This window comes from Hypanus sabinus, chromosome 2, assembly GCF_030144855.1.
Source record: "Hypanus sabinus isolate sHypSab1 chromosome 2, sHypSab1.hap1, whole genome shotgun sequence".
Lineage (NCBI taxonomy): Eukaryota > Metazoa > Chordata > Chondrichthyes > Myliobatiformes > Dasyatidae > Hypanus > Hypanus sabinus.
In genome coordinates this window covers 140,041,468-140,062,186 of record NC_082707.1, presented here as the reverse complement: position 1 = coordinate 140,062,186, position 20,719 = coordinate 140,041,468, and the positions used below count along the sequence as shown (strand labels likewise).

At 40.7% G+C, this 20,719-nt stretch overlaps 1 protein-coding gene across 6 annotated transcripts in view; it reads right to left on the bottom strand.

Annotated features, from left to right (window-relative positions):
- The window catches only part of LOC132384633 (uncharacterized), a 134,774-nt gene that overhangs the window by 83,228 nt on the left and 30,827 nt on the right, over window positions 1-20,719 (bottom strand). For 5 of the 6 annotated variants that reach the window (XR_009508960.1, XR_009508961.1, XM_059955953.1 and 2 more), the window contains exons 6-7: window positions 13,270-13,440; window positions 10,368-10,445 (exon numbers count right to left, since the gene is read on the bottom strand). Coding sequence is in view for 4 of the 6 variants with exons in the window: in XM_059955953.1 (XP_059811936.1) it covers window positions 10,368-10,445; window positions 13,270-13,440 (249 nt within the window). In the remaining 2 variants the exon portion in view is untranslated. The remainder of the gene's footprint in view (window positions 1-10,367; window positions 10,446-13,269; window positions 13,441-20,719) is intronic. The other variant, XM_059955963.1, reaches the window with a different exon arrangement.

Here is a 20,719-nt window from a genome sequence, read left to right as displayed (position 1 = left end):
GATTTCTTCATTGCTTTTATTCTTGCTATTACTTTATTCTCAATGCAAGAAAATGGAAATTTTAGACAGGCTAAAACAGAACAATTAACTAAATTGATAAGGCACTTTAAGAAATCCAAGTATTAGCCAAAAAAATTGGTACTATAGAATTGAGTGAACTTGAAATGATTTGCATCCTGAAGTTTTAAGAAGACTTTGGAGATACGCATTTCTCTGGCTTCCATTTCCAACATTCTATAAACTGTCAATGGTTCCTGTGGATGGAGCATAGCAGTTGAGACCACACTGCAAAGGAGAAAATGCGAAGCTATCAACATTGGTCATCATGGAATAACCTGGAATCTATTATGAAACTTGGAGTAAAATACCTTGAAAAAGATTATTCAGATTCGGATTCAGTTTATTGTCATTTAGAAACCACAAATGCAATGCAGTTAAAAAAATGAGACAACGTTCCCCCAGAATAATATCACAATGATAGGTTCAATCAGAGTCAACTTGAAACCATAAAATGAAAACCACAACAGACTACTCTAGTGATGTGGAGTATTCGTAATCTCAGAAAGCTTTCAAGAATGTGCTTTGAAAATGGGAGGATGTTCAGCAAGGTGAGAACACATGGAATAATGGATAAATAAAATGGAAAATATTGAAAATTAGCTATCAGGTGGAAAACTAAGTGGGAATAAATGATGATCCTACTTATGTTCATGAAATCTTGTTATCTCTTGCAAATCAAATTTATGAGTATTTGAAACTATTTATTTAGAACTAATTTATGGCCATATCTGTTAATTTGAAAGGAACTATGTAAAAGATACAAACAAGCTGGAGGAACTCAGCAGGTCAGGCAGCATTCATGGAAACGAGCAGTCGACATTTCAGGCCGAGACCCTTCGTCTGGACTGAAGGAGCAGGGGGCAGGGGCCCTATAAAGAAGGTGGGGGGAGGGTGGGAAGGAGAAGGCTGTAAGGTACCAGGTGAAAAACCAATCAGAGGAAAGATCAAGGGAGGGGAAGCAGGGAGGCGATACGCAGGAAAGGTGAAGAAGGAATGTAAGGGGAAAGCATTGTGTAGTAGAAGGCAGAATCATGAGAGAGCTGATAAGCAGCTGGAGGAGGAAGCAGAGTGAAACTGGGATGGGGGGAAAGGAGAGGGAGGGAATTACTACTCCTGGAATTACACCCACCAGCCTTCTCCTTCCCACGCTCCACCTACCTTCTTTTTAGGGTCCCTGTCCCCTCCTTCTTCAGTCCAGACGAAGGGTCTCGGCCCGGAACATTGACTGCTCGTTTCCACGGATGCTGCCCGACCTGCTAAGTTCCTCCAGCTTGTTTGGACGTGTTGATTTGACCACAGCATCTGCAGTGTAACTTGTGTTTATGTAAAAGCTAAGAGTTTTCTTCATTTATTCGTAAAAAAAGGCCTGAAATTCACAATGAAAATACAAGAGTAAATTTAATTCATTGTTCAACCATCATTTCTATAACCAGAAGGTGGCCTGTGGGGCTACATAACATTGTGCTGTTCGTAAGTTTTTGTTCAGACAAGGATATGGACTTTCAGAATTCAAGTATCAGTCATTCATGCAGGAAAGTCTTTAGAACTAGTAGGCAGAATTGAACCTAATTTTAAAATGCCAAGGATGAAGGCAGAGGAGTGTGCAATGACAATGAAGGATTAAATTTCAGGAGCAGAGTTCAATATCCGAGTGTTTATACTCCAGGTTTGGTGCGTACAACAGAGAAAAAAGCTCCAGCACTTCATAACTATAATAACTTGGACCCTGAAGGCTTAAGTTACAACAAACCTTTATGCTGTCACACTTCTTATTCATCATTTTGTTTCTACAGGTTATAGGGATATAAAATTATATGTTAAGGGATTTTTCAGAACATCTGAACTCAACTGAAGTCTTTACTTGTTTTGAGTAGCCAAGAGAGTGCTCCACTGGCTCATGGCGCCACAGAGTGCTGGGGCAGGGGGCAGGGTGGTGGAGGACTGAATGTACAAAGGGTAGTGACTTGCCCTAGGTTTTTGTTGTTGTACTTTTTATCAGATGCTCTGCAAATTAGTAGCCACACAGTCTAAGTGTAAAGCAAATACAGCAGGGGGCTAAGCACACAGTCTTGTAGCGCTCCTATGCTGACCGAGGTTGGGTAGGAGATGTTGTTGCCAATCCAAACTGACTGTGTGTGTGTGTGTGTGTCTCTGCAAGTGAGGAAGTCCAGGATCCAATAGCAGAAGGAGGTATAGAGGCCAAAGTCGAACTTATTGATTAGTTTTTGAGGGGATGTTAGTATTGAATGTTGAGCCGTAGTTTATAAAGCGCATCCTAATGTGTCCATCAATGGTAAACTGACGGGTTTACCTTGTGTGCCAACGTTTCTGCAGCTACGTGCACATTCATGCAAGGCCTTTCACTTCCAGAAATATTCTAAAAAATACACTGGCACAGAATATAAAATACAGGACATTAAGGAGCAGTTTATAAGAAAAGGGTTGAGATCTTAGTGGGCAGAAGAGTAGTCAAACAGTGCAGAAACAGGCCTTTTGGCTTACCAAGACCACCATCAAGAACCCATCTATGCTAATGATAGGAAACTGGAGCAAAAGATAAACTAGAAGAACTCAGAGGGTTGAGCATCTGTGGAGGCAAAAGGGTGGTAGACTTCTCAGGTTCAGACCTGAGTGGAGAGCAAAATAACCTAGACACAGAAATTAGAGGGAGATGTGAGACAGAAGCTGGCAGGTGATAGATAAGTCAGATTAACAGGCGATGATGAGCAGATGGAATAGAGCTAGGGGAGGGGATGGAAAGCTGACAATCTCCCCATTTTTATTTCTCCTTTCATTCACCTTTACTATTACCTTCCTCACTGCTTCAATCTGCCAATTATTCCCTTATCTGGTTCCACTAATCACCTACTAATCTGTCTGTACCCTTCTCCTTTCCCCACTTAGCTACATCTACCCATCATTCCCTCCACCCACTCCCCCACCCCATTGTCACAGCAGCCCCTCACCTCACTCTTCTCACCAACTTACAACGGCTATTTTACATTTAAACAACCAGTACTAATGCAGATCCTCGACCAGCTAAGTTCTTCCAGTGGTTTACCCATCACTACTAACCTATTTAACCAGCACTGACCTTTATCTTCCATGCTTTGGTGATTCAATTATTCATTCCGAAAAGTCTTAATATTATGAGAGTACGTGCTTCCACCACCTAATCACAGAATGTGTTCCAGGTTCCAAACACCAAGGGATTCTTCCTCAGATCACTTCTGGGCAATAGCAAAGTCTTAAAATATTATTCCACAGAGAGGAATTGCAAGTCCCAAATGATCTGCTACCAATGGATTGTTTAAGATTGTAAACGCATTTGGAGCTCTGGGATCTGTAACAAGGTTCATTTCACTTGTTCTTTCTTTCCTCTCTTTTCTATAAAGTGCATATCTCAGATAAATATTATGCGGAGATTTGGGGCATATATGACTATATATATGTACAATATCTGAAATACATCTTATGGAAATGTTTATTTGATGATGAACTTCAATAAAAATAAATTACAAAAAAAACACCATCAAAGAGCTTGTGCTGTTTTATTCACACAAGATGGATGAAGTCATTCAACCAGCACAAATGAAAAAAACTGCTCAACTTTGAAGTAGCATCAGTTATAAACTTTTACAACAGTGGTGAGGTTCATCAGCAACAACAACGAGATAGCCTACAGAGAGGAGGTGGAAGAGCCTGAGGCTTGGTGCCAGGCAAACAACCTCTTCCTCAATGTCAACAAGTCAAAGGAAATGGTTAACAACCTCAGGAGAACTTGTACCATTCACATCCCTCTCTACATCGGCAGCACAGTAGTGTAAACTGTGAGCAGTTTCCAGTTCCTGGGATTCACATCTTGCACAGTCTCTCATGGTCCTAGACACATCCTACACAAACAGGAAATCTTTCCGATGAAAGACCCCAGCCACCCTGCACATGGACTGTTTGTCCCACTTCCATCACAGAGGAGGCTATGCAGCATCATTGGCAGGAACAACAGACACCACAAAACAGTTACTTTCCCCAAGTAATAAGGCTGATTAACACTCATTAACCCACCCAGCCACTCCCCCTACCACCACTAGTTTATCATTTTCTATCAGTCACCTTATTTATCTCCTGAACCTAGCTTCACTTAATGTAGATACAATCTATGTAGGTAAGCTATTTTATATATTTATATTTACTGTGTTTTTATTATAGTGTTCTTCATTTTATTTTTTTATTGAGCTGCATCAGATCCAGAGTAACAATTATATCATTCTCCTTTACACTTGTGTACTGGAAGTGACATTAACCAATCTTGGAAAATAAGTTCCCTCTCAAAACTGTCTGTGATGTGCAACAAGCACAATTAATTTCCACTGTGGTATTTTATGTGGTCATCGACTCCAGCACAAAACTTTTCTTTACCAGCCAAAAATGATCCCTGCTCTCTTATATTATCTGAGATCTTGACGCCCTCTAACAGGAGGCTCAAAGCTCTTGAGAGATACATTAATATTTCTGCTAGTTCTTCCATATTCAGTGGAAAGTTTAAAAAAATCAGTGCCCTGTGTCAGCTCACAGAGTTGGCCACTTTATTCACATTTTCAACACCAAACTCTCTAAATAGAAACTATTTTCAGTGTTTACATAGGAGCAGGTTACCACATAGCTAGAGGAAAACAATATCCCCACCAACTCATGGGAATCTGCGGATCTGGAAACTTAAACTTCAACTTCCGAAGGAGAATACAGGATACACTTCGGAATCATCATAGGTCTAATGATCAGGAGTACACAGAGGCAGCACCTCATGAACTATCCACCAAATCATTCTATTAATCACCTCCTGTGGAATGAGTCTGCAATTCCCACATTGACCTTATCAATTGTCTTAGAACCCACAAAAATAAGAATGAGGCTTCTTAGGAACAAAGAATAATGAATGATTTTGTAGTGTTCTCATGCAGGGTGTAGAAACACTGAGCTAAACACCAAGTTAAACCGTAGCCAATGAGGACAGGATCACAGGAAGATTAACCATTTACTGCTCACTCTTCCACATTAACGTATGGTGAAAACTGTTGATAAAACAATACAAAATATATACAGTATGTTTCCTTCTTGGCATCGCATTTACATCATAAATACTTGTAAAAATAAAACTACAACAAACTATATTACACATTAAAGTCTCATTAAAGTACAGCATACAGTCAGAAACTTCCTACGCCATCAACAACTTTAAATACACTTCAACACAAACATCCCAGCAATGCTTTCAATAGCACAAGAAAATAAATTTTATCAACCGTCATTTCTTTTAACAGAATCAGCGTTAACATTTTTACTTCAACATACCGATTGTCATATGAACTTACGGCATTGCTTCTATGATGTTTCTTAGTGCATAGAAATGGAACTTTTTTCGTGCTTATCCTGCACACGCCTTCCTGTTTCTCCAAACCGGTATTTACCTACAAGACGCGGCAAAACCGGGTGTGACGTCATCGCATGCCGCGAAACATCACAGATAATGAATTTTCCTTTGACAAACTGCAACGTAGTTATCAATCTCAACTTTAACTAAAAAATAGTTACAAACGAATTACTAAAGTGAAAATGTGATAAAGCTAAATAAATGCCTTAAGGGCAACACAGATTTATTTATAGATAAATTCATTTGAGAATTATTTATTGCATTTAAGTAATTTCCATAATTTTGAGGCCTCTACTTATTAAGGTGTTCATTGCTTTGAAATGCACCCACTTTCATCACCTTAATACCCTTTGCAAATAGATTAATATATATTTTAATGCAAAGTGGAATATAAACAATTATTTTCTACTCTTCTGGTTGACTGCACAAAATCATGTCCAATCTTAAGCAAGTCAGGGCAGAAATAACCTAATTTTACACATAATTTTCACCCTTGAAGAAAATTCTATCCTGAAGTAAAGATATCCCAGTGTGAAGAGACTTGTCAGAAGCAGCTTTGCAGCAGTGGAATTAAGTCTTCTTGGTGGGTGAAGTGTGAAGTTGGAAACACTCTTCTGAGCTAAATAAACCACCGATACTTACACATCTTGGCTTTCAGCCTGAACTGGCATTTGGAAAGAGCAATGCAGAAAATTACCAGAGCGGGAATATAGAAACTTATTCCATGTTTGCAGGTAATATAAAGAAAGCGGCATCTAGATACTAGACCTAGATACATCAAACATACACCAAACGTGACTGCACACGTTTAAGAGATGGCAATACTGAAGGTGCAGTGCCCATATTGTGATGGATCAAAGTACAATTGCACAACACAATGCCAGTGAGGCAGATTACCAAGCGGAGTTGCATCAAAGGTTGGAGTATTGAATACTGCAGAAATATTAGCGAAGTCGTGCAGCAACAGTTGTCTCAGTCCAAGAGAATGGCAATGGTGTAAACAAGTTGGTATTTGAACAAAGCAGCTTTAAATATCTGCAAAAGATCAATCTCCTTCAGTGGATTTAATAGCAAGGCTTATGAAATTTCATTTTAAAAAAATGCTAAAATTTACTCATTTTAGGAAAATGATAGCAAAAGCTACTTTAAGGCTTAAATATTGATACATTGAAGCCTTCTAAGATAATGTCTTCAAAAGATACACAGATTCAAGTTGATAAAGTCTAATTAGATTCTGAAACTGCAGTATGCAGTTGAGGAAATAGAAGCCCAATACAATAACAAATTTGCTTCCAGCATATGCACAAAACAACCATTTTTAAAAAATAAAAGGTAAGGTATACTTTCAGCTTGATTTCCCTAATTTTGAATTTTGAACATTGCATGCAATAGTTTTCTGACAAAAAAAACCTCATGAATATATTTAACTTAGCTCATACAAACCACACATAGTTTCATGCCACTCTTTTACAGGGTGTGGACTACACAAGTCTGAAATCATTGCCCTACACAATCACAGAAAGAGATGAGCCAACTTCTTGAATTGTACTGTTTTTGTGGTGCAAGTTGTGCCACACTGGAAGGCAGAAAAGAATTCCAGGATTCCAAACCAACTATATTGGAAGGTAGAAGGATCAGAGATGGTTTTGGACTTGCAAATTGTGGAGCAAATGTGGTCCTGCTGCTCTTGTCCCAGGTTTGAAAAGAGCAAGCTTGGGAGATGCTGGCCTTGATGTGGAGGTGAAGGACAAGTCACAGATGATGCACGCAGTGTGAAGGGAGTAAAATTTATTTTGGTAGCTTTATCTTAGTTGGAGTCAAACTTCTTGAGTATTACTGGAACTGCATACAAAAATATTCCATCAGACTATCTTAAGTTGACGGTGGAAAACCCTTGTATGGTCAATTCATGCAGTACTGGTCAATGATGATATGAGGATGTTTATAATGAGGTATTGAGCAATGCCAATGCAGTTGAAAATAAGACCATAAAAAATAGGAGCAGAATTAGGCCATTCAGCTCATCGAGTCTGCTCTGCCATTTCATCGTGGCTGATCACAGATCCCACTCAACCCATATACCTTTTACAGTGATTTTTGGGTTTAGATCATTTACATTTAGCATATGGCTTTGGCTACCAATCTTCTGTTCCTTGAAAATGTACTGTAGACTTAATTTGGAACAATGCATTCCTAAAAGCTGTGAAGCCCAGTCTAGACGAAACTGGCATCTGTAGTATAGATGTGAATCAGGAGGTGTGAAGTTTATATGTAGTTTCAAAAGAAAGCATTGTCTATACTTTGTAAATATGGAATTGTCCTTTGTGTTGGGCCAGTAGACCTTTCCACCAAAAGTGTCTCCATATGATGCCTGCTGTACCTTGTTTTGTCAAATAAAGAAGCTGCTTGTATCTACCAGTAATTTTCTCCAAAGATTTCATTCATGCAACGACACACCTGCCTTCTCGCCATATGCCCTGACCAGTCAGAAAATGATCAACTTCCACCTTAAATATACCCACAGACTTGGCCTCCATCTCACTCAATGGAAGACCATTCCACAGATTCACTACTCTGGCTTAAAAAAAAATCCTCCTTACCCCTGTTCTAAAAGCTCACCCCTCAATTTTGAGCTTATGCCCTCTAGTTCTGAGTACCCCCAACCATAGGGAACATCCTCTCCACATCCACCCTATCTAGTCCTTTCAACATTTGGTAGGTTGGTGCTAAATATGATTGAGAGACTTGGTCATTGCCTGGCCCACTGTATGCTATTGGTATTTCTTGCCACTTACCACTCCATGCCTGAAAATAAAGGCTCGTTACACACAGAAACTGTAGAATTCATTATACAAAGAGTTGCAAATGGAACTGAACTCTGATTGTCAGCAAGCATCCCCATTTCTGCCTTTGTGATGGACAATTATCATTACTGAAGCAGCTATATATGGACAGAAGTAGAACTCTGCCCCAGTGTGTTTCTCTAGCAAAGTCCTGGGGGTTGAGACAGCTGCCCTCCAACAGCAGACCTTCATTTGCACAAGGAGTGACTCACTGACGCACCTCCCACCAGTCACTCCACTCAATCAAATGTGACACTGATGTTGACGACAATCATTTTAACTTCACAACTGCAATTCATTTCTTATCCATATTTTGAGGCAAAGCAGTAATGGCAACTGGAGTCCCTGCAGAACTTGAGCATTAGTCAACAGCACACTAGAGCCAAGGCACTGTATATGTACTGCATGTGTACTTTATGTGGTAGGACTTGTATTGAAGCCTCCCCTCCCCACCTCAAAACTTCCACCAATTTAGAGAATGGAGCATGTGGTGAAGTCATGCAAGCAAATGGTGTTCATGGAGGGGTTTCTGGGAGATGGAAAAGGGGAGTGGCAATAGAGGATTAATAGGGAAAGGATGGCAGGTGGAAAATGAGCATGAAAAAACACTGAGAAGGGTAAGTTTGTTCATGGTCAGAAAAGGTAATGATAAAGGTGGGGAGTGCTTTAGAGGGAAATTGGTTGTAAGCAGGACTTTCAGGGTAAGGATCAGAGGAACTTGAGGACATCAGCAGCAATGATAGATGATGGGAGCCATCACTAGGAATAGACACTTAAACCATTTTCCAAGATGATAGATGCCTTGGATATCATTGCAGCAGCCGATGCAAAGTTTTTCTCCATTAAAATTATATTAAAGGAGGCTTCAAGCTTTCAGTAACATGCCTTCGTCATAGACAACATCAGACCAAATGAGAATAGGTTTAAGTGGTATTAAAGGTAATATTATGTCATTCAGTGTCATCTCACTTCTCCATTAGCCTCCATGCACACATACAGAGGATCTGAGACAAAGGTCCTGAAGAATACAGAATCCCTGATGATATTTTGCTGTTAGATTTCTGCTCAATACATACAAAAACTCTTCTTTCTGATACAAGTCTGCTGCATTATTTTGCAAGATGAAAGTCAATTAATTGGGTGTCATTAGAATAATAACTGCTAGAAAATAAAGACTAAATGTTTCTGTATACAATTGCAAACTCATAAGTGGACACTGAGTCTGTAATATTTAATTAATTTATGCATGTTGCTTCTGATCCAAAAAGTACTGTACAATCTTGTGCTGACTGTCAATTTGCACTACAAAGACTAAGGATACAGGGAAGAGAAAATTTCTTGAATGGCTGGCATTATTTAGAATTAGTCTGATCCTCTAAGAGTGGGTCAATCAACATCTTCTTCCACTCCACTTCCAGATTTCAGAATGGGCAATGAACCCATGAACACTTCCTCAGTAATTTTTCCACACTTTTTGCACTACTTACTTAACTTTGATGCAGCTATAAAGAAGACATGACAGCAGCTATATTTCATTAGGAGTTTGACGAGATTTGGTGTGTCACCAAAAACACTCAAATTTCTACAGATGTACCATGGACATCATTCTAACTGGCTGCATCATCACCTGCTATGGGGGTGGGGTACTGCACAGGATCAAAGTAAGCTGCAGAGAGTTTTAAATTTAGTCAGCCTCATCATGGGCACTAGCCTCAGTAGTATCCAGGACACTTCAAGGAGGAATGCCTCAAAAAGTCGGCATCCATCATTAAGGACTCCCATCAGCCAGGACATGTCCGCTTCTTATTGTTACCACCAGGAAGGAGGTACAGAAACCTGAAGGCACACTCAGTGATTCAGGAACAGCATATTCCCCTCTGCCATACACATACACAGTATACTTAACTTCATTTATATTTTTTATTACTATGTATTGCCACACAAGAACAGATTTCACGACATATGCGGGTGACGGTAAACCTTACTCTGAGTGACAATGCATTACAATTAATGATACAAAAAAAAACACATACTTCTTTCTTTTCCTGACTATTAGATTCCTCAATGAGCAAACACCGCAGTCGGTCTTGTAGGCTTGAAGATGTCTTTTCCTACAATCAAGAGAAACAAACTAACGTGAAATCAGTAACAAGAAACTAAGGCGCCATGACATAACATTGTACTTGTAATTTTTGCCACTGTAAATCATTTTTCCCATCCTCTGAATGTAGAAGGAGCTTATACCAATCTCCTTTCAAATTTGCATTAGTCTGGGCATATGTATCAAGTCAAATGAGTTGAAAATTGACTCCTCATAATTACTTCAAGAACTCACCACTTCATCAGACAGCAACTATAATTGAAAGTTTCCCATCCCAGACAATTTTACTTATGTCCAGTTTTCCACATGTTTCATGCCTCAATACACTTCAAAGGTTTGTGAATAATTATGCAAATATCATCACAAACCAGCAAATTTAAGCACTCCTTTCCACATCACCAATCTGGCAACATTAGTTTTCTTTTGCACTTAAAATTTACACACTAGTACACAAAAATGAGGCCACCAATCTCAAAGATAATTTCTATAGTTTATTTTTGTTGCCAATTCAAAAACGACCAGCCACTGATAATACTTCTCATGCACTGTATTCATAAAGACCAGAAAAATGGAGCAAGAGTAGTCCAACAGGCCCTTCAAACCTGCTCCACCAGTTAATTTGACTGTGTCTAATCTATGCTGCCCTCAGCTCAAGTTCAATGTTATTTCTCCAAAACAGTCTATTCCTTGGTCTAGCACGGGGGTCGGCAACCTGCGGCTCCCGAGCCATTTGTGGCTCTTTCACCTCTGTGCTGCGGCTCCCTGTGGCTTTGGGAAATAATTGGTCAGTATTTAATTAAAATGTATTTTATGTTAGTTTGTTAGCTTTTGAAATGTAATTATGGTGATCTTGTACAACCTAAGTGTAGCGACACATTTCCTGCCACATCCGAAACGGCTCACAATTAGCCAGCATTCCGGCTAAGGGAGATAGCCTACGGGGGTTTGTGAGTACGCGTCTTTTGCAGCATCTGCGTCCATGGGGGCTGGGTTGAGGGAGGCTTAAAAGCAAGGCTGTTTAGTTCGAATAAAGCTATCTTTGACTGCAGTTTACTGACACCGCTACAACGTGTTTTTATCGCTGGCTGTCCAGACGGAAGGTGCTGAAACGCTTTGTCGCGTGTCTGGAAGAAGTGAAAACTTTCCTGGGCAGCAAAGGGCTCACCTTTCCTGAGCTGGAACAGCCAGAGTGGCTGGAAAAGCTACACTTCATGGTAGACATGACAGCGCACCTGAACACGCTGAACACAGCTCTTCAGGGGAAAGGACGTACAGCCCTGCACATGTTGGAGGATGTTTTGGCATTCGAGCGCAAGTTGACAGTGCTTGCCAGAGATTTACATAAAGGCACTTTGTCTCACTTCCCCAATTTGAGAGAGTTCAAACAAGGTCACGACATGATAATTTCGGAGTATTTACATTCTGCAATCATCGCAATGCAAACATCGTTTGGGAAACACTTCTGTGAGTTCAGAGAGGAAAAAAACACATTATCCTTCCCGGTCACTCCCTTAAGCATCGATCCTTCCCTACTGAATACGACTGCATTGGCAGGTGTGAGTCAACCTGATCTTGAGATGGAACTGGCCGACATAGCCGACAAAGACATATGGGTGTCCAAGTTTAGACGCTTGACAGCAGACCTTGAAGATGTTGCCCGTCAGAAGGCCGTTCTTGCTCAGAAACACAAATGGAGTGATATTGAAAACCTCACAGATGACAGCTTGCGATCCTGTGTAAAGATGAAGGTGACATCATACAGCCCTGATGTGCAGACGCTGTGCGCTGAGGTCCAGGAGCAGAAATCCCATTAACCAAGTATGATAAATATTTTAATTGCCTATTATTTTACTTATATTCATATTTTTTCATTGTTCAGTGAAATAGTCCTTTCATTTTTCAGGCTGACAGCTGGCTGATGATATTTTTGGTTTGCTGCTGGCGGAAAATTTAAGTTCGGCGTTTTTCATAAATACAAGAAGGACTCAAATAGACATTGAATATTTTACTTAAAAGTAACTTTCAACCCAACGTCTTTTTTTCGGAGTTCAAAATGTTTTTGTTGCATGCAGAAATGTAATTTCGTTTTCTCTGCAGGAGTTCATCAATTTCATAAATGCAACACATTATAGTTTGTTTATACATAGCATAAAGGCAAAAAAAACGTTGTATGCAGTGTTATTTCATTTTAAATGTCAAACGGGTTTTGCGGCTCCCAGTGTTTTCTTTTCTGTGGGAAACGGGTCCAAGTGGCTCTTTCAGTGGTAAAGGTTGCTGACCCCTGGTCTAGCAAATATTTATCCATCTCCACTTTAAGTACTTCCATTGATACAGCTATCAGCCAGAGGCAGAGAATTCCTCAACTTCTGCAAGACAACATTACTAGCTACCTTTATTTTAAATGAGCAGCCCTTTCATTTGCAATTATGTTCCTTATTCAAGATGCTGACAATAGTGAAAACATCAAATCTACCTCACCAGTTATTCTTATAAATTTAAGGGAATACTGGTAGGATCCATTGAATCTCTCTTGGCAGGACAAACCTCTCATCCCAGAAATTAGTGTGGTGTATCTCCGTTAAACAGCCTCCAATGTCTTCTTTTTTAAATATAGCTAAGGTGACCAGAACTGTGTGCAGTATTCCAGGTGAGGTCTCAACACCCTGTACAGCTCCAACAAAGCCTTCCTATTATAAAACTTCATCTCCTTTGCAATGAAGGTCACAATACTGTTAGCCTTTTTAACAAGATGTTGGAGCAGCCTGCGAGCTCTTTGCGATTCATTCACTGGAACACCTAGATCCCTCTGGATGATAAATAATCTGACTCCTTACCTTACGATCTTCCAAAATGTTTTGCCTCAAGTCATATGGTGACTGTCGAACTTTTTCACAAATGGCCTGATAGAGACCAATCAGTTGTCTTCTTTTCTCTTTAACAGGAGAGGATCTAAGGCAGGATTTCTCTGTGGCATTCTGATTTGGACATCTGTTGCACCCCTCTGACTACAAGTAAAAATAAAGAAAAGCTGCACTCAACTTCAATGTTCTTTTAGATGGCAGTCAAAATACATTTCAGAACCATAGAGTCACAGAACACGACAGGCACTTTGGCTCAGCCTAACAGTTCTTGTTCTCAAACTGCCTGACGATAGAAGGTTAAGGAGATTGTGGGATCATTGACAACGCTGAAAGCCCTGCGAATGCACTTCTGATATACAGGTAGCCCCGAGTTACGAACATCCGACTTACGGTCAACTCGTACTTACGAACCAAGGAAGGAGAATGTCGTCCGCCATTTTAAGTTGGATCGCGACCCTGTCCGCCATTTTAAGTCATTGCCATTGACACTGTTGAATGCTTAACTTTGTATTTGGCTTAAGTTTTTCTTAGTAAGATTCCCCCTGACCCCGCTCCCCCTCCCCCCGTTCCGGTCGGCTGGTGGCGCAGTGAGATCAGCGAGTTCGATCCAGTGACAGACTATTCCTGAGCCAGGTTGTTGTCGATCCAGTGACTCCCGCACCATCCATGCCGGGTTGATGTCGAGCTCGCAGCATGACCTCGTAAAAAATATGCTGCCACCTCCAGTTTAAATACCCACGCGGAATATTGTGGAGGAAGAAATACCCAAACCCAGCACAGCCCCCACTTGCCCCTTTTAGTCTGTCTCAGTGTGGTGGTCCTTAGGACCCAGCGGACCTCGGGAGCCGGCGGAGATCAGGACCCGCCGCCCGCAGTGTTTCTGTTCCATTGATGGGAAGCGATCACAATTGAAAATAAAGTGGAAATAAAAAAGCATTTGGAAAGAGGTGAAACGCCATCGGTCATTTGAAAAGCGTTAGGCTACAGTCGGCCAATGATCGGAACAATTTTAAAGGATAATGGATAAAGTGAGAATAATGGAGAATGTGAAATGCCCTGCCCCGATGAAAGCTACAATTATTACTAAGCAACGCAGCAGTTTAATTATTGGAATACATAGGTTTCTTAAGTGTTTTATACGCATAGAAAGGAAAAATATATACTATATACTGAGACAAACGTTTGACGAACTGATGCTAAATAATACCAGATGTTCTTGTTCCAACTTACCTACAAATCCGACTTAAAGACAGACTCAGGAACGGAACTCGTACGTAACCCAGGGACTGCCTGTAGTTCATGCTGAAAGCATCTGAACTGCCAACACCTTCAGACCTGTAAACAGACCATAGCCCCTCCATACCCTTCCCATCCAAATCTCCCTTAAATGTTGAAATTGAACCACCACTTCCACTACCAGCTCATTCCACACTCTCACCACCCTCTGTGTGAAGTTCCCCTTCTTGTTCCCCTTAAGCATTTCATCTTTCACACTTAACCCATGACCTTTATTCCTAGTCTCACCCATCCTTGGTGGAAAAAGCCTGCTTGCATTTACCGTATCTTTCCCCTCAATTTTGTATGTTTCTATAAAATCTTTTGCTCATTCTCATTGCTCTAGGAATAAAGTCCTAAGTTATTTAACCTTTTTCTATCACCAAACTCAAGTACTTGTAAATTTTCCCTGCACTCCTTCAATCTTATTCAACCTTTCCTGTAGGTAAATAACCAAAACTGTACACAACACTCCAAATTTGGCCTCACCAACATCTCAACTTCAATATACATCCCAACTCCTGTACTCAATACTTTGATTTATGAAGGCCAATGTGCCAAAAGCTTTTGATATATCCCTATGATGCCATTTTCAAGGAATTATGTATCTCTATTCCCAGATCCCTCTGTTCTACCACACTCCTCCATGCCCTACCACTCAGCGTGCAAGTCCTACCCTGGTTTGCCCTCCCAAAGGGAAACACCTCACATTTAATGCCTGTTATTTTTCAGATCATTTTTCCTGCTGGTGCAGATCCCAATGCAAGCTTTGATAGTCTTCCTTGTTGTCCTATATGCCTCTAATTTGGGGTCATCTGGAAATTTACTGGTCCAGTTTGTCACATTATCATCCAGGTCATAGATATAGAGGACAAACAATAGACCCAGCAGTGATCCCTGAGGCACACCACTAGCCTCCAATCAGAGAAACAACCATCTACTAGTACTGTACTCAAATGTCAAGTCCAATTTAGTAACTTATCTTAAATGCAGAGCAACTGAAACTTCCTGACCAAACTCCCATGTGGAAGCTTGTCAAATGTTTTTCTAAAGTCCTTGTAAACACCATCCACTCCCTTACCTTCATCAACTTTCCTGGTAACTTCCTCAAAAAACTAAGAGAGGTTAGGCACAATCTACCATGTACAGCACCATGTTGACTATACCTAATCTATATACCTTATCTATCCAAATACTTACATAACTGGTCCCTTAGAATACCTCCCAATAACTTACCCACTACTGATATCAGGTTCAATGGCCTATAATTTTCCATCTTAACCTTAGAGCTTTTCTTAAACAACGGAACAACATTAGCTCTTCTCCAATGCTCTGGTACCTCACCAATGGCTAAGGATACGTTTGAAATCTCTCTGCTAAGGTCCTTGCAATTTCTGCCGTTGCCCTCCACAGAGTCTGAGAGAACATCTGGTCAAGCCCTAGAGATTGATCCACCTTAATATGCCTTCAGACTGCAAACATCTCTTCCTCTGTAGACATTATATGGTCCATGACTTCACTGCTGTTTTGCCTCACTTCAATATACTTCCCTATCAGTCTCCCGAATAAACACAGACAAAAAAAATCCATTTAATAGCTCCCCCACCTCTTTCAATTCCAAGCATAATTGACCATTCTGATCTTCCAGAGGACTAATTTTATCCCCTGCTATCCATTTGCTCTTAATATATCTGCAGAAGCCTTTTGGATTCTCCTTGTCTGCTAGAACAACCTCAAGCATTCTCTTAGCCCTCTTAAGTGTTTCTGCAAGTACCTCATTTCCTCCTCTCTGCCTATACCAGCTATGCACCATCTTCTTCTAAACCAGGGCCTCAGTATCTCTCAAAAGCCAAGGTCCCCAAACCAGTTATCCTTGCCCTTTATTCTGACAGGAACATACAAACTCTGTACTCCCAAAATTTCACTTTTGACAGTTTCCCACTTACCAAGCACAATTTTACCTGAAAACAACCTGTCTGAATGCACACTTGCAAAATCCTTTCTGATAGCATCAAGATCAGCTTTTCTCCAATTTAGAATCTCAACCAGAGGATCAGACCTCTATTTGTCCATAACTATATTGCACCTAATGACATTATGATTACTGGATACAAAGCCTTCTCCTCCACAAACTTCTGACACCTGCCTTGTCTCATTCCCTAAAAGGAGATCTAGTATCACACCTTCTCCAGTTGGGACCCTAGGTACCGATTAAGGAAACTTTCCTGAACACATTTGACAAACTCTAGCCCACCCAGCCCTTTTACTGTACGGGAGTCTCAGTCAATGTGTGCAAAGTTAAAATCACCCACCATCACAACCTTGTTACCTGCAACAGTCTGCGATCTCTACAAATTTGCTCCTCTAAATCCTGTTTTGTGGTCTATAATATAATCCTAATAACGTGTGAGCACTGCCGTGACATTTTCCCTGACTAATAATATCACCCCTCTCCCTTCTTAATCTCTCCTGCTTTATCACATCTAAACCAACTGGACCCCAGAACAAGGAGTTACCAGTCCTGCTCCTTCTGCAACCAAGCCTCACTAATGGCTACAATGTCATAATTCCAATGCAACATGAGTGAATCTGCAGATGCTGGAAATAAATAAAAACACAAAATGCTGGCAGAACTCAGCAGGCCAGACAGCATCTATGGGAGGAGGCAGTGACAACGTTTCAGGCCGAAACCCTTCATCAGGAGGGTTTCAGCCTGATGAAGGGTTTTGGCCTGAAACGTCGTCACTGCCTCCTCCCAGAGATGCTGTCTGGCCTGCTGAGTTCTGCCAGCATTTCATGTTTTTGTTAATGTCATAATTCCATGTGCTTATCTGTGTCCCAAGGTCATCTGCCTTTCCTACAATACTCTTGGCATTGAAGTATATTAAGTATACTGGTCAGAACATTAGTCTACCATGCTGAACCTTCACAAGCTTCTACAAAGGTACAGGTGCTGCTGTGCGTTTTTCGTAATGAGCCTCGGACAGATCCCGATTAATGATTTGGGTGACGGAATTGATGGCTTTGAGGCCAGGTTTGCAGATGATACAAAGATAGGTGGAGGGGCAGGTAGCATTCAGGAAGCAAAGAGTCTGCAGAAGGAGTTAGGTGTATGGGAAAGGAAGTGGCAGGTAGATAATAGTGTTGGGAAATGTACGGTCATGCACTTGCTAGAATGAATAAAGACAATATTTTCTGAATGGGGAGAAAATTCAAATATCAGAGGTGCAAGAAGAGAGCTCCCATGCAGGATTCACCGAAGTTTAATTTGCAGGGTTTCGTATCTAGTGGCAAGGCAGGAAGACACAATGTCGGCATTAATTTTGAGAGAACTAGAATATGAAAGCAAGGATGCAATGCTGAGACTTCATTAGGTTTTGGTCAACCACAGCTGGAGTACTGAGAGCAGTTTTTGTGACCCTTATCCAAGAAAAGATGTGCTAGCATTGGAGAGAGTGCAGAGGAGGTTCAGGAGAATGATTCTGGGAATAAAAGGGTTAACATATTAGGAGTATTTGGTGGCTCTGGGCCTGTACTTGCTGGAACCTATGGGGGAGGGGAAAATCTCATTGAAATCTGTCAAATATTGAACAGCCTAGATAGAGTGGATGTGAAGAGGATGATTCCCATAGTGGGGGAGTCTTGTACCAGAGGGCACAGCCTCAGAATACAGGGACATCTATTTAGAACAGAGATGAGGAGGAATTCCTTTAGACAGAGGGTGACAGATCTGTGGAATTCATTGCCACAGACAGTTGTAGAGGATGTCACTGGATTTATTTAAAACAAAGGTTCATTGGTTGTTGATTAATCAAGGCATCAAAGGATACAAGGAGAAGGCAGAAGAATGGGGTTGAGAGGGTTAATAAGTCAGCCATGATTGAATGGCAACATAATTCTGTTCCTCCGTCAAATAGCCTAATTCTGTTCCTATGTCTTATGGTCTTCAATGGTTCATATTTTATGGTCAGTGGCAAACAATATTTGCTGTTCATTATAAATATAATTCTTAACAAATTTAAATAAAAGATACCAAGTGTCTTATGCGATGAGCTTCTTTATAGGAACCTGCGACTTATGCAACCAGTGCAATCAATTGCACATCTTTTCAACCAATCAGTCTGAACTGTGAGTCATGCAGTGTTGAAGTTTACTGCAAATCAAAGCCAAAAATTGAAATGGAGGTAGAAAGATAAATGGAACTGAGGAGAATTGAGACATAACTGTTCCCAAATCTTCTGCAATAAATTAAAGCTGAACAATCAAACTTTGTGGTCCTAAGTTTTAAGCTCCAGAGAGCTGGTTTGGAAGCAATTAAGATCTATCACTTCAGTAACGATTCAGTTACACCTGGACAGACATGATCCAACTTTCTCAAGCTTATTTCATGGTTAAGCACCAAATTTGCTTCCACTTCTTGCCTTGCCAGTGTAGCCTTAACTATGCTGTGTAAATGAGTGTTTTTCTCACATCAGTTTTGGATATTTTGTCAACTGACTACATTCTAGATATGCCTATTCCTGACCCCTTCCCCAATGGGAATTGATTTTCTCTATCTCCTCGATCTATATTTTCCTAGATTTCAGATCTCCTAACCTTCTCCATTCCAAGGACAGACACCCTAGACTAATTATTAAAACAGATAATTAATGTCCTTTATTCCTGGAATAATTTTGGTACATCTCTCCAAAGATTTACATTTCAAGTTCAGGTTTATCATTCAACTCTACACATGTATACAGTTAAATGAAACAACATTCCTCCAAGACCAAGGTACAAAAATACACTACATAAAATTTTCGGCATGTACAATATTAATACCATAATATTAACAGCCAAAAAATATCCTGCAGATGTACAAGTTGAGAAAGTGCATACACAACATAGCATACCCAGCCTAACAGTTCTCGGTCTCAAACTGCGGTACCTTCTGCCTGATGGTAGAAGGTTAAAGAGGTTGTGGGACAGATGGGAGAGATCACTGACAATGCTGAGGGCCCTGCGAACGCTCTTCTGGTATATGCCCTGGATGGTGGGTGGGGGTGGGGAGAAGAGACCCTGATAATTCTCCCAGCAGTTCTCACACTCCATTGCAGGGTCTTGTGGTCCAGTGTTTTGCAATTCCCATACGAGATGTTGATACAGTTAGTTAGAACACTCTCAATGGTGCCCTGGTAGAATGTGGTTAGAATACGGGCAGAGAGCCTCATTTACTCCAATCTCCTCAGGAAGTGGAGGCGCTGCCATGCTTTCTTGACTAAAGAGGTGGTGTTGAGGGACCAAGTGAGATACTTGTGATGTGCATTTCAAGAAGTGTGGTGTGGCTGCCTTGCTCCAAGGATGAGCCACTGTTGTGCAGTAGGGAGTAGCTAGCCTACACCTCCCCAAAGTCCACAATCATCTCTTTATTTTTGTCCACACTGAGATCAAGCTGTTGCGCTTGCACTAGTCCACAATCTCCTCCACCTCCTCTCTGTAGGGCAACTCAACACTGTTGCCGATGAGGCCAACTGCTGTTGTATCATCAGCGAACTTAAATGATGTACAGTTACACCTAGCAGTACAGTTACACTTCAGCCCCGTGGTAAATAGCCTCAGCAAATCTACCTTGGTGAATCTTGGTAGACAGCTCAAGAATACCCTCTGCCCCTCCTTAAATAACCACCATTTCAAAACTCCCAATCTACCCCTGCTAAGTTGCTTCAGAAGTAAAACTGGCCTTCCTCTAATAGAGAACCTACTTTTCACTACAGGTTTAACTGAATTATGTTAACTACCACAAAAATACTCTTCCACTGAATAACAAGGTGATAGCCGTCTCTTACTATTACTGCCCAAACCCTTTTGCCCTTGCTTGGAAATTTTCCTGTAGATTTGACCCACCTTCCTTGGATTTAACACATTGTTATCATATAGTCCCATTGGGGTGACTGGTTCTTTTGGTCAACTCAAAAGTCTCTTTCAAAGATCCATCTAAAATGACAGCCTTTCACAGAACCACAAATGTTTCTTTAACCAATGCTTCCACTACTCCATTTTTTAATCACTTCTGCAATCTACTCTGAAAACCCTGTAACAGAAATATTAATCTATGCTTAAGTAACAGCTAAAATAACAAAAGCTGTACATGTCTGTAAGTACTTGGTTA